Consider the following 13280-nt stretch of genomic DNA (forward strand, 5'->3'; position numbering starts at 1 on the left):
AGGACTGTGTGCCTGTTGGTGCTGCTGGGGGACTGTAGGGGGAGCTGCAGCAGAAGCGTGCAGCCCCTCCCAGGCAGTCTTCCCATTCTCTCTATACTAGTCATAGGCAGAGCGATTCATTGAACTGAGTCTTGCCACATTAGTCAGCTCAGTGGAGTGTCTCGAGACAGTATCTCTGGACACGGCACTTAGAATGACTGCAGCTGTGCAGTGTGAGAGCACAGAGGCGGCACCGCCCCCCACACTGCAGCTGTGACACTAGAAACAGACTCACTCATTGCCAGAGCAGGTGATTCATCTGTCTTGAGTGTCACAGCAGCAGCCCTGCCCCCTCGAGTGTCACTGCACTGATTCTGCTCAGGGCTGCTGCTGTGACACTCGAGGTAGACTCAGTGCAGATGAATCATCTGCACTGGCAATGAGTGAGTCTGTCTCGAGTGTCACAGCAGCATTCCTGAGCATAATCATTCACTGTTCCCTCCCAGAGGGGTGTCACCTGGAATGCCACCGCCCAATCACACTGAGGGCCTGATTCAGACCCGCTCGCAAGCGCATAGCGATCGCAAGCAGGTCGATGGTGGCCCAGTGCGCACGTGAGCCCCGGAGCGAGCGCAAAAAGCACTTGCTCCGTGGCTCACTACAAAAGGTGCGGCTGTCGAAGTTTATCGACAGCTCGCCCCGTTTTGTAGGAGTGGCCGGGGGGTGGCTTCACAAACGGAGGCGTTCCCAGGCGTTCAGACCAGCCAGGAGGGGGGCATTCGGACTGACAAAGGGGGGGTGGGTGACTTTAAATTGATATTAGTAATGTTTTTACTTGGCTGGCTGCATTTTTGTGAAAGGTGTGTGTGTATCTGTGTCAGTGTGTGTGTCAGTGTGTGTCTGTATTAGTGTGTGTGTGTGTGTATCTGTGTCAGTGTGTGTGTATCTGTGTCATTGTGTGTATGTATGTGTCAGTGTGTATGTGTCAGTGTGTGTGTATATATATATGTGTCAGTGTGTGTGTGTGTTGAGAGACAATGCAGGGGGGAGGTGATGGTGTGTTGAGAGAATGCAGGGGGTGGTGATGTGTGCTGAGAGTTGATGCAGGGGGGGGCAGTGATGGTGTGCTGAGAGACGACTCGGGGGGGATGTGATGGTGTGCTGAGAGTTGATGCAGGGGGGGAGATGATGGTGTGCTGAGAGACAACGCGGGGGAAGAGGAGATGACACGGAGGGAGATGATGGTTTGGCTGAAATGATGCAGTGAGATGATGGTGTGCCTGAGAGACGCAGGGGGAAGGAAGTTACACAAGTCTGGTTGAACCGCTGTTGTATGATGATGACCTTGTTAATATTCCTACACAAACAGGCATCTTCCGGATGATGTGACCTACATGAATAGTGAATACCGCCTGAAGACGCCGTTCTCCCAGGGAGGATACATTTCTTCAGAGGTTATACATTGTGAGAAACCACCATATAGGTAAGGTGCATATGGAACAGAAAGGAATGTTCCCAGACTGACAAGAAATTGGTGGCGTGTCATGTTTGCCCGCCCATTTTAGTAGCCACGCCCCTTTCGGTGTTTGACCACGTCCATTTTTTTGACGCGGTCGAAGGCAACACATGTGTGAGGGGGGCGCCAATCTTAAATTTGCCCATGGCTCCGAAGACCCTAGTTACGCCGCTGGCAGCAGCAGCAGTCTACTCTCCTCTGATCGTGGCCCCCTGGCTCTGCCTCTGGATTAGGGGCTCATAGAGCCCCCCTCCTCAGAATTGCCATTTTCAAGGCTAATTGAATTAGCCTGGGTAATCAAATGAGCCAATGGTAAAGCAATATGGCTAATTTAATTCCTCCCTTCATGGGTAACTACTCTAAAAATATCAAACAATTTGCCTAGTTAATTATTAAAAGTACCACAAAATACTGAAATAATTCCTGTTAGCTGAAAAAAAACTTTTACCCAAACTCAGTAGTTGGAATACTCAGACATTGTGATATTCTGTGTCAGATGCCAGGTGGCTGTGTTTGCATGAGGCCGCGGAAGCCTTACTTACTACCTTATGCTAATAACAGTTTCTATAGGGCTAATGTGAGACTCTATGATGCAGCTAAAAGTGGGAAGCTCCACTGCCTACTGCTTTTCTGTCCACAGCCACAAACCTCATCACTAGTATCAGCGCGTGCACTAGCCTCATGCTAGGGGCAAGAGATCCTTCGGACACTGGCTCCCCTTCCCCGTACGCACAGCACAAATAGCACAGAACTCTATCTGGATGCCCCTGACACTCCCCTGACACATCCACAAGACAGAAAAGCTCTGAGTGACTGTATAGTCGCCGCCCAAAAGGCCCATATCACAGACAGACAGATCCGGCCAAGTTCCATCCGACTCTGAATAGGGTGGAGACAGGGCCAGATTAACAATGGGGCGGATGGAGCTACAGCTCCAGGCCTCCACATAAAAATAGGCCCATTGTCATGACAACATGATGTTGACTGGCCATCTGCTCTCCACACAGTCAGCCATAAATCATAAGAAGTAACATTATATTTCTATTTACCTCACAAAATGAAGTATTTTTTTCTTTTACATATTTAGGGAGACATCGGGGCAGATAGTGTAGAGTGTGTACCCACCCACATGGCACTGGCCACACCCACACAGCACTGGTCACACCTCCTCTGCGTCTCATAATAGGCCCTTGGTCATTTTCAGCTCCAGGCCCATGTGGCCCTAAATCCGGCTCTGGGTGGAGTCATGGAGATAGGCAAATATGTGTAAATGTGCATCTGCACGTGCGCTAAATGCAAAATGATTCTGAGCAAAGAGATCCATCTGCCTGAGAATCAGCCCCATGTCGTCATTAACCATGAGGGGGGTGGGGGGGGAGTGCTGGTCACAAGGGCTGTAGAGGAGTGATTAGTACTCCTGGTATGAGGTAAAAAATTTTGGGGAAAAGAAAAATTTCTTAAAAATGGACCCATAATCTTTGCAAAACATGAGGGGACTACAGTGTATATCACAAAGCTCTGACATCAAGTTGCATGAACATATATTATTTATTTGCAGCAAACAGAACACAAAACCTACATCTCACCCATGGTTATGGCTGAATGTGGAATTACATGGGCATACCGCGTGTCTGACTCCTACATTTCCCATTACAGGTCCTTTTATTTCCACCTGACGTGTTTCCCTTATATTTCTACTTTTCCCATTAATGTGCTGAAATTAGTTTCTATAACAGATTTACATCATTTTAACATACAAGAGATATATTGGGGTGGATTCTGTGGCATGAAATATTAAGGTTAAATGTATATATAATGAGCAATATAAGTCTGTATACTGGAAGAACAACCTAAAAGCTGGATCATACATGCAATGTACAGTGCATAATGTGTAGTAATAAGGGGACATAGTCAGCATCAAAATACCGGTGCCAGAATCCGAACTCCGAAGGTAAGTATCAGGGGTTAGGGGGAGGTTAGGTCTAGGGTTAGGCACTAGGGGTAGGGTTAGGCACTATGGTGGGAGAGTTAGCTTTAGGGTGCGAGGAGGGGAAGGTTAGGTTCAGGCACTGGAGAGGGAGGGTTAGGGGTAAGGGTTAGTGGTAGGATACTTACCTAATGCTGTCGGGATTCTCACTGTTGGGATGCCACTGTCGGTATTCTGACCAGCGGTATCCCGACTACCGGTATGCCATACCCAACCCGTAATAAGTGACAGAGAACATGCAGGAGATAAGGATCTAGGGAAAAACAGGTTGAGGCAGGTAAAAATCCAAGAGGAAGGGGAACCCTGCAAGTGAGTTTACATTCTAAAGGGAAGGGAGTGACACAAGAGAGGGTAACATGGAGTGAAGATGTAGGTGTAGAGAAGGTGGGCACGTGGGGGAGGATTTAGGCTGGTATCATTGCTGGTGCCCCAGGCCAGGGAGAGGAAGAACAAGACCTATCAGTAAGTTTCAATGAAATGATGTGCAAAACTCTTGTAGCAATATTATTGGCCTGTCCACAAAAGAATACCTTATTAATACTAATATTACAGCATATTACTTCTGGTCCAAGTGGAAAGGAAGGGACAAACAGTAGTCTTGTGGGTGATGGGTAGAGGAAGGAGGAGGAGACATGCTCAGGGGTGTATTTATTAATTACCAGGACTTGGTCCCGATAATTAACATTTCTTATCGTGACAATAAGAAATTAAGGCCCTCATTCAGAGCCGTACGCTCTGAGCAGAGCGCACGCTCTGAATGAGGGCCGCCCTCCATAATTATGGAGCGTCCTCCTGGACGCTCGTATAGCTGTGGGTCACCACCCACAGCCTATACGAGCGTGCAGTTTGAGGGCCGCGATGGTCGTGATCATCGCGACCATCGAAACTGCGAGCCGGAGCCTGCGGTTGAGGTTTTCAACCGCAAGGCCCAGAGTGATTTTGGCTCTATCAGAGCCAAAATCACTCCCACTGACATCACTAGTGATGTCAGTGGGCCGGCTTCTGACGGTAGGCATTCCCTTGGGAACGCCCCTGTCAGGGAGGCACGCCCCTGGCACGCCCACCAAAGGGGGCGTGCTGTCAATCAACATCGACAGCACGCCCCCTTTGATCAGACACAACGAGCGAAGGAAAGTCCTTCGCTCGTCGCGTCTGGCGCATGCGCACGACGGAGCTCCCTCCGTCGTGCGCATGCTCAGTGCAGACCATCGACCCACTTGCGAGCGGACAGCCGCTCGCGAGTGGGTCTGAATCAGGCCCTAAGTTTTGCCAGAATGTATGAAAAAACAAATGCAGAGACAGAGACGCCGATAGGCTCAGACTTTGGTCACTTTGGTTAGGAGACACACCATCAAGGCCATAACTTAAGGTTGTCCAGGATGGCACCAGTCAGGGGCGCTGGTCGAAGGCGCGGCGCCATCCTGGCCATAGAGAGAATAGAACAGAAGGGAAAATGTATTTTTCCCTCTCATCCATTATGTACTAAAAGCACCCCTCCCCACAATAACAATGTATGTGTTGGCACTGTACAGAGCTGTATGTATCACAGGGTACCTCCACTGAAGTGGCATAAGTTGCTGTCACAGGGCATTCTCATGTAGGCTAGCTAGGATCAGGGAGGGTGTGACATATAAATTGCAGGCTTTGCAGAGTTGTACCAGTTTAAAAATGTCTGTTTTCAGGGGGGATAGGGCTGGTGCAAATGTGTCCTGATGATTATTATGATTGAATGTATCAAACCAAGCGTACCAACAGGGGTGGTCTGCTGTAAAACTCTGCATCATACTAGCCTACATGAGAATACCCAGAAAGTCCAGGAGGTTCCCATATCTTGGGCGGCTCTTTCGGACAAGCAGGCAAGTCTCCCAGAGCCAACTCATGGCCGTCCGCATTCACCCACTTCCTGCGTGAAGTGGGCAATCCGAGATGCTTGATGATGTGATTCACGCTGAATTGAGTTATTGCGGCCCCTCCCCCACTGCTGGTAGTGCCCCTTGCACTGCTAGCCTGACTGCCCCTTCCCAGAGAAGGCTGGCAAGTATGCTGTGCATACAGGCAAATAGATGCATTTAGGGGGTCATTCAGACAGCACGCCCCCTTTGGTGGGCGTGCCGGGGGCGTGCCTGCCAGACAGAGGCGCTCCCATGAGAACGCCTACCGTCTGAAGCCGTCCCAACTGACATCACTAGCTTGCGGCAGCGAGACCCTACCGCAGGGTCTCCGTCGCAAGCCCGATGGTCGCGATGGTCAAGACCATCGCGACCATCATCATGGACGCTCGCATATGCTGTGGGTGGTCACCCACAGATATGCGAGCGGCCAGGAGGCCGCTCCATTTTCATGGAGGAGGGCACTGATTCAGAGCGAGCGCTCTGATCAGAGCGTTCGGCTCTGAATCAGGCCCTTAGTTTATTGCATGCAACGTGGAAGTAATTACAGCCAACTTGTGTTCAACTTGGCATCAGCCCACCTCTCTACTAAAAGTATCTTTTAACCAGGATCAGATTACCTTGATGGCATGTGGAAGGTCTCCATGAAACCAATATTTTAATTGCTTATTGATTGCCTCTTCGACCGCTGTACTTCATTTCAATTGTTCTAGCTATATAATTTTCTATGCCTGCCAGAGAGCACTAACAGTGCATGTTTTCTGGGTCTCCTCACAGAATGACAAGTGAAAAAATTAGCTCCACCTGTAGACCTTTTAAAATGTGTCAGTATAGTAGGTTTACGTATCACAGACTGTGGAGTCTATTTATCAAGCATTGAAAGCGTGGAGAAGTGGACCAGTGGAGAAGTTGCCCATAGCAACCAATCAGCTCCTAGTGTACCTATTATTTTATAGACTGTTCTTGATAAATGCTACTTCAAGTTCAAAGCCGATTGGTTGCTGTGGGCAACTTCTCCACTGGTCCAATTCTCCACACTTTTCACTGCTTGATAAATAGACTCCTGTATAACTTCAGGGTAAAAAACAAAGTAAAGACGTCAAGTAGCTCAATAAACCAGTGACATGCTCAGATCTGTGTATTACCTTACCTGACAAAGCTGTGCTTTTCACAAATGCGACATCTCCCTTATTCTCTCTCAAACATCTGCAAAAAGGACAAAAAGATATACAATCATTTCCGTGTCAAACTGTCAATGCACCTAACCAAGTCTTTTTTTAGGACTACCTTTTCTTCCACTTGATATAGAATTATTATGCTATATAAATATTTCTGTAGCTCCATTCAGCTAGAAAGTCAACCTTTTTAGTTTTTACCCAGCCCAAGACCAGTTTGCTGAAATAGTCAATACTAATATTTAAGTATCGCAGTATTTTCGAATGCATTAATTGAGTGTATCACGAAGTACAGTAGTATTGTCAGGAGAAGTATCAGACTCCCGCATAAGAGCAACAGCCATAGTTATACTATTGCATCTCAGGTCTCAGGTGGGTTTATAAGGCTGTCAGCAGCACTTGCGTATTGCCTGTTAAAGTATTTACATGTCTGACCTGTTCTTTCATTTTCCCATTAACCTGCTAAGTCCTGACCCTGCTTGTCTTGGCTATACTGTCTGCAATCTTACTAGACTTCTGCTTAATTACAGCTTATACTTGTCTGCCACCCAGCTAGACTTTTGCCGATTACTGTTTATGATTGTATGCCTCCTGCCCTGACCTCAGCTTGCAGCCCTAATATACTGTTAGCTGCCTGCCCTGATCTCATATATGTATGTGACTATTCTTTACTGTATTGTCATACTGTCTGTTATAATCTCAGCAGACTTTGCATACAGCAGATGATTGCTTGGATTGCAAAGCTTTCAGCAGTTTGGACCTGATGGATGGCGTTACCCAATACAAGCCTATAGGCTTCTTTCCACCAAGTGCTGTCAAAAGGATCCTATCGGATCCCTCCCAGCAACCCCGGCAGTGCGCATTGTTCTGTGCATGGGGACTTCTAGGTCGTATCGGGAGAGCTGTCCTTTGTGATTTTCTTCATGTATACCTGTGTTATTAACGCCAGCATGCATGTGATGAGTGGCAGGATGCATCCCTCCCCTGGTGAAACCGGATGCAAGTTCTAGAGGTTCACTGGATAGCTGGTTGCATTAGGTAAATAAAAGTCCATTTCTACTCACCTGAAGGCCCCATCGTCGCCATGGTATGGCTCGGCCTGACTTTTCTGGCACTTGTTATCTCCCTTGCCTGCACATTGTCGACATAGGTTTTCCTCTCTGGCTCTTGGGATGCAGCTGGCTGAGAAGAACCCTGAAACAGCTACACAGCAGAAATACAATATTATAAACTGTCTTTATAAATTTTAGGAAAATAAGCAACACAATACAATTTGTATTCATTATATTAGTGTACCTGCCATATTCAGCCAGCAAGAAATATCGGATGTGGCATAAAATGTCGACATTCATTATGTCAACATGGTCAGCATGTCGAGATGATCAGAATGTCGACTTGGACAAAAGGTCACAATGTCAACATTGACAGAATGTCGACATTAGCAGAATGACAACCGTTGGCATGTCAACCTTGCAGTTTTCCATAGGCGTCTTAACTAACCCTAACCCAAGCCTAACCCTTAAACTAACCATAACTGCAATCTAACCTAGAAATATCTGGCCCTCACCACTGAAAGTCCCAAGTTCCGGCATTAGGGCCCTTTCAGCATTTAGAGGTGCATGCATTTGCACTCCAAATGGACAAGACACATACAAAAAAGAAAACTGCATCTCATGCTGCGCCCAGCTCAAAACAGTAGTGTTCTGGCGGGCGTGCATTGGGTGTACAAGTGTGTCTACACTATATGTCCAACAACAACGTAGAATATAGCTTACTAATGTTAGTAATAAATGCAAAAGTTGTATTACGCTAATTGTAAGCAACATAAAAATATAATGAAGTGTCATCTACACAAGAGAATATTGTCATCTACACAAGAGAATACATGAATATATATCTACAGATAGATGATATATCTATATATATATGTATGTCTCATATATATATATTTTTTTTTTTTTTTTTTCTGTGTATATAAAATATTTGCCTCTTTAATTAAAATAAGGTTTTGGACGTTTATTAAGTTTATAAGCCATCTAAACATGGAGGTTTACTAAGCACTTTTGTTATCGCATGACACTATTATTATTCTCTGAAGGTTAAATATACTCCTAAAAGTACATAAAACATTTGTCTTTTTTATTAATATTTTGCACTGATATATATATATATATATATATATATATATATACACACTTTTCCATTTATTTATTCATTTTTTAAAATTTAGCACTATTGTCGCTTTGCACCAAGTCCATGTCCTCTTGTTTTAAGCTGACACCCAGAACCAGATGGGAAAGTGAAATTAATTATCAGTATTGCTATATTATTGTACAGATTATATCCAGGTGGCGCTGATTAATCTTTCACTTGTCTGTCTATATATATATATATATATATATATATATATATATATATATATATATATATATATATATATATATATATATATATCTATCAAATGTGATTGTCCGGCACTCAGACAAACTGAATCAGCAACTTGCTCCGGTGCCTTTCCCATCAGATAGATACAAACAAGTGAAAGAACGGACGGCACTCAGAGGACCTTATTCAGAGTCGATCGCTTGCTGGGGCGGCCGCTTACTTTTTTAAGTGCCGCCTCCTGGTCGATCTCTAGGCTGTGGGTTACCACCCACAGCTCTTGCGATCGACCAGGGTTATGGTCGCGATGGTCAAGACGGGGCTTGTGACGAGACCCTAAGGTTGGGTCTCGTCAACCGCAAGCCCCAGGGAGCTTCCTGCTCTGATCGATCAGGAAGCTCCCCACTGACATCACTGCTGATGTCAGTGGGGCCGCCCCCAAACGGCAAGCGTTCCATTGGGAACGCCTCCGTTTGGCCGGCCAAGCCCCCTGCCCGCCTCCCAAACGGGGTGAGCTGTCACTCACCATCGACAGCTCGCCCCCTTTGGTGAGAGACCCGTAGCGATGGAGCGCCTGTAGCTAGCCGGGTCTCGCGCATGCGCACGTCGGAGCCGGCTCCGACGTGCGCATGCTCAGTGGGGAAACATCGACCCGGTTGTGAGTGCTCAGTACTTGCGACCGGGTCTGAATGACCCCTAGAGTCTCTGCAACTTGAACAAAAAGCACAGATACGGTCTGTAATATGGACCATATTACAGACCCTATCTGTGCGTTTTGTTCAAGTTGCTGAGACTCTGAGTGCCGTCCGTTCTTTCAATTGTTTGTATATACATATGTATATATATATATACACACACACAGGTTAAGTCTCCCATATCCAAATATTCCGAAATACGGAATATTCCGAAATACGGAATTTTTTTGGCATGACAGATAATAAAACCTTTGATTTTTGATGGTTCAGTGTACACAAACTTTGTCTAAGGCACAAATTCTTAAAAATATTGTATACATTTACCTGCAGGTTGTGTGTATAGGGTGTATATGAAACATAAATGAATTTTATGTATGTACACAATCTTTGTTTGAGCCACAAAATTATTGAATATATTGTATAAAATTACCTGCAGGCTGTGTGTATAAGGTGTATATAACACATTAATGCATTTGATGTGTATATTTGGGTCCTATTCCCAAGATATTTAATTATGGTATGCAATTATTCCAAAATACGGAATATTCCATTATCCAAAATACCCCTGGTCCCAAGCATTTTGGATATGGGAGACTCAACCTGTATATATATATATGCATCTGCCTCCCCTCTCCTACAAGCACTCCACTGGCTCCCCTTCCCTTTTAGAACCCAATTTAAGGTTCTCACACTCACTTACAAAGCCCTCAGCCATTCCTCTCCCATTTACATCTCTGATCTCATCTCCCTTCACTCTCCTGTCCGCCCTCTTCGTTCAACAAATGCACGCCGCCTCTCATGCCAGCTGATTACTTCCTCCCACTCCTGCCTCCAAGATTTTGCCCGCGCTGCTCCCCACCATTGGAACTCTCTCCCGCTTCCCATCAGACTCTCCACCTCTCTTCAATCCTTCAAACGGGCTCTCAAGACCCATTATTTCATCAAAGCCTTCCAGCTCTCATCTTAACTTGCTGCTACATACTCCTCCCTCCCTGCCTACCCCATTTGTTTCACCCCTGTTTGTCTGTCCATCCCCCTTAGAATGTAAGCTCCTATGAGCAGGGCCCTCTACCCTCTTGTGCTTCTCCTTACTCTACCTTCATCTACTTCTTACTCTCTACCAGGGCACCTAACACTTGGTTGCTTTGCATTGTTGCCTATCTGGATGTTATGGTCGCGAATGTAGCAATGTATATTATCCATGTCCTGTAATGTATTGTATTGTACTGTACTGTAAGTCCCTATAAATCAATCTATTTGTTTAGGTACTTTGTAAGGTGCTGCGGAACACTTGTGGCTCCATATAAATAAACGATAATAATAATATATATATACATACAGTCAGGTCCATAAATATTGGGACATTGACAGAATTTTCATATTTTGGCCTCTATTCACCACCACAATGGCTTTGAAATGAAACAAACAAGATGTGATTTAACTGCAGACTTTCTGATTTAATTTGAGGGTAATTACATCCAAATCAGTTGAACGGTGTAGGAATTACAACGGTTTCTATGTGTGCCTCCCACTTTTTAAGGGGCCAAAAGTAATGGGAAAAACTAAACAATCCTAAATCTAACTTTCACTTTTTAATACTTTGTTGCAAATCCTTTGCAGGCAATTACAGCCTGAAGTCTGGAACGCATAGACATCACCAGACGCTGGGTTTCATCCCTGGTAATGCTCTGCCAGGCCTCTACTGCAAATGTCTTCAGTTCCTGCTTGTTCTTGGGGCATTTTCCCTTCAGTTTTGTCTTCATCAAGTGAAATGCATGCTCAATCGGATTCAGGTCAGGGGATTGTCTTGGCCATTGCATAACATTCCACTTTTTAGCCTTAAAAAACTCTTTGGTTGCTTTTGCAGTATGCTTTGGGTCATTGTCCATCTGCACTGTGAAGCGCCGTCCAATGAGTTCTGAAGCATTTGACTGAATATGAGCATATAATATTGCCCGAAACACTTCAGAATTCATTCTGCTGCTTTTGTCAGCAGTCACATCATCAATAAATACAAGGGAACCAGTTCCATTGGCAGCCATACATGCCCACGCCATGACACTACCACCACCATGCTTCACTGATGAGGTGGTATGTTTTGGATTATGAGCAGTTCCTTTCCTTCTCCGTACTCTTCTCTTCCCATCACTCTGGTAAAAGTTGATCTTTGTCTCATCAGTCCACATGATGTTGTTACAGAACTGTAATGGCTTTTTTAGATTTTGTTTGGCAAACTCTAATCTGGTCTTCCTGTTTTTGTGGCTCACCAATGGTTTGCATCTTGTGGTGAACCCTCTATATTCACTCTTGTGAAGTCTTCTCTTGATTGTTGACTTTGACACATATACATCTACCTCCTGGAGAGTGTTCTTGATTTGGCCAACTGTTGTGAAGGGGGTTTTCTTCACCAGGGAAATAATTCTTCTGTCATCCACCACAGTTGTTTTCCATGGTCTTCTGGGTGTTTTGGTGTTGCTGAGCTCTCCGGTGCGTTCTTTCTTTTTAAGAATGTTCCAAACAGTTGATTTGGCTACACCTAATGTTTTTGCTATCTCTCTGATGGGTTTGTTTTGATTTTTTCAGCCTAATGATGGCTTGCTTCAATGATAGTGACAACTTTTTGGATCTCATATTGAGAGTCGACATCAACTGATTCCAAATGCAAATGTCACACCTAGAATCAACTCCAGACCTTTTACCTGCTTAATTGATAATGAAATAACGAGGGAATAGCCCACACCTGTCCATGAAATAGCTTTTGAGTTGATAGTCCCATTACTTTTGGCCCCATAAAAAGTGGGAGGCACATATTGAAACCGTTGTAATTCCTACACCGTTCACCCGATTTGGATGTAATTACCCTCAAATTAAATCTGAAAGTCTGCAGTTAAAGCACATCTTGTTTGTTTCATTTCAAAACCATTGTGGTGGTGAACAGCGGCCAAAATCTGAAAATTCTGTCAATGTCCCAATATTTATGGACCTGACTGTATATATATATACATATAGATAAAGTAATGCGAATAGATGACTGATTTTCTATAAGATTGCTGCTAATGATGCTGTAGACAGTAGAGGTCATTATGTAATCAGCCAATCAGAAGTGGAGGTCATTATGTAATCAGCCAATCAGGGAGCTCCGGCGCTTCTCTCCCATCCGCCCCTTCGCCATCCGGCCTCCGGGCTTGGTTGGCAGATAGTGCTGCTGATAGTCAGAGGAGTAGCGAGGGTGGTTCCAGTGGAGCATGAGCTCCAGGCGCCAAAAATGGACAGAGGGTGCCATTCAGGGTTTCGGAATTCATGGGGCACTGCACAATATGACGACCGCCTGTTAGTTTTATCTCGTGTTTGTTTACTCTATATCCTAAATAAGATACGGATCTGAGATCAGTTTCTACATTTCATGATCCCTCAAACTTCCCAGATTGCCTCCCCCCGGCCCTCCCTCCTCTGTGATCATCATCTGTCACCTCCCCTTTCCTGGCAGATTGATTACATTCACTTATCACCTCTTTAATTCCCTCCCCTCTCTACCCTGTGATTGGCTCTTTGCCCCAGTCCACTCCTTTCTTATTGGTTTCTGTCACCACCCCTCTCCTGTCCTTTTTCTATTGACTTTCATCACCACCCCTCTCTGATCGACTCTTTGCCTCTCCT

The 13280-nt window shown here is 45.3% G+C and overlaps 1 protein-coding gene across 1 annotated transcript in view; it reads right to left on the minus strand.

The window, feature by feature from the left end:
• The window catches only part of LOC148534435 (uncharacterized), a 153959-nt gene that overhangs the window by 53318 nt on the left and 87361 nt on the right, over positions 1 to 13280 (minus strand). Inside the window, exons 16-17 of the mRNA XM_088466852.1 lie at positions 7611 to 7749; positions 6517 to 6577 (exon numbers count right to left, since the gene is read on the minus strand). Coding sequence (XP_088322978.1) covers positions 6517 to 6577; positions 7611 to 7749 — 200 coding nt within the window. The remainder of the gene's footprint in view (positions 1 to 6516; positions 6578 to 7610; positions 7750 to 13280) is intronic.

Source organism: Taudactylus pleione, unplaced genomic scaffold, assembly GCF_031769625.1.
Source record: "Taudactylus pleione unplaced genomic scaffold, aTauple2 ptg000066l, whole genome shotgun sequence".
Lineage (NCBI taxonomy): Eukaryota > Metazoa > Chordata > Amphibia > Anura > Myobatrachidae > Taudactylus > Taudactylus pleione.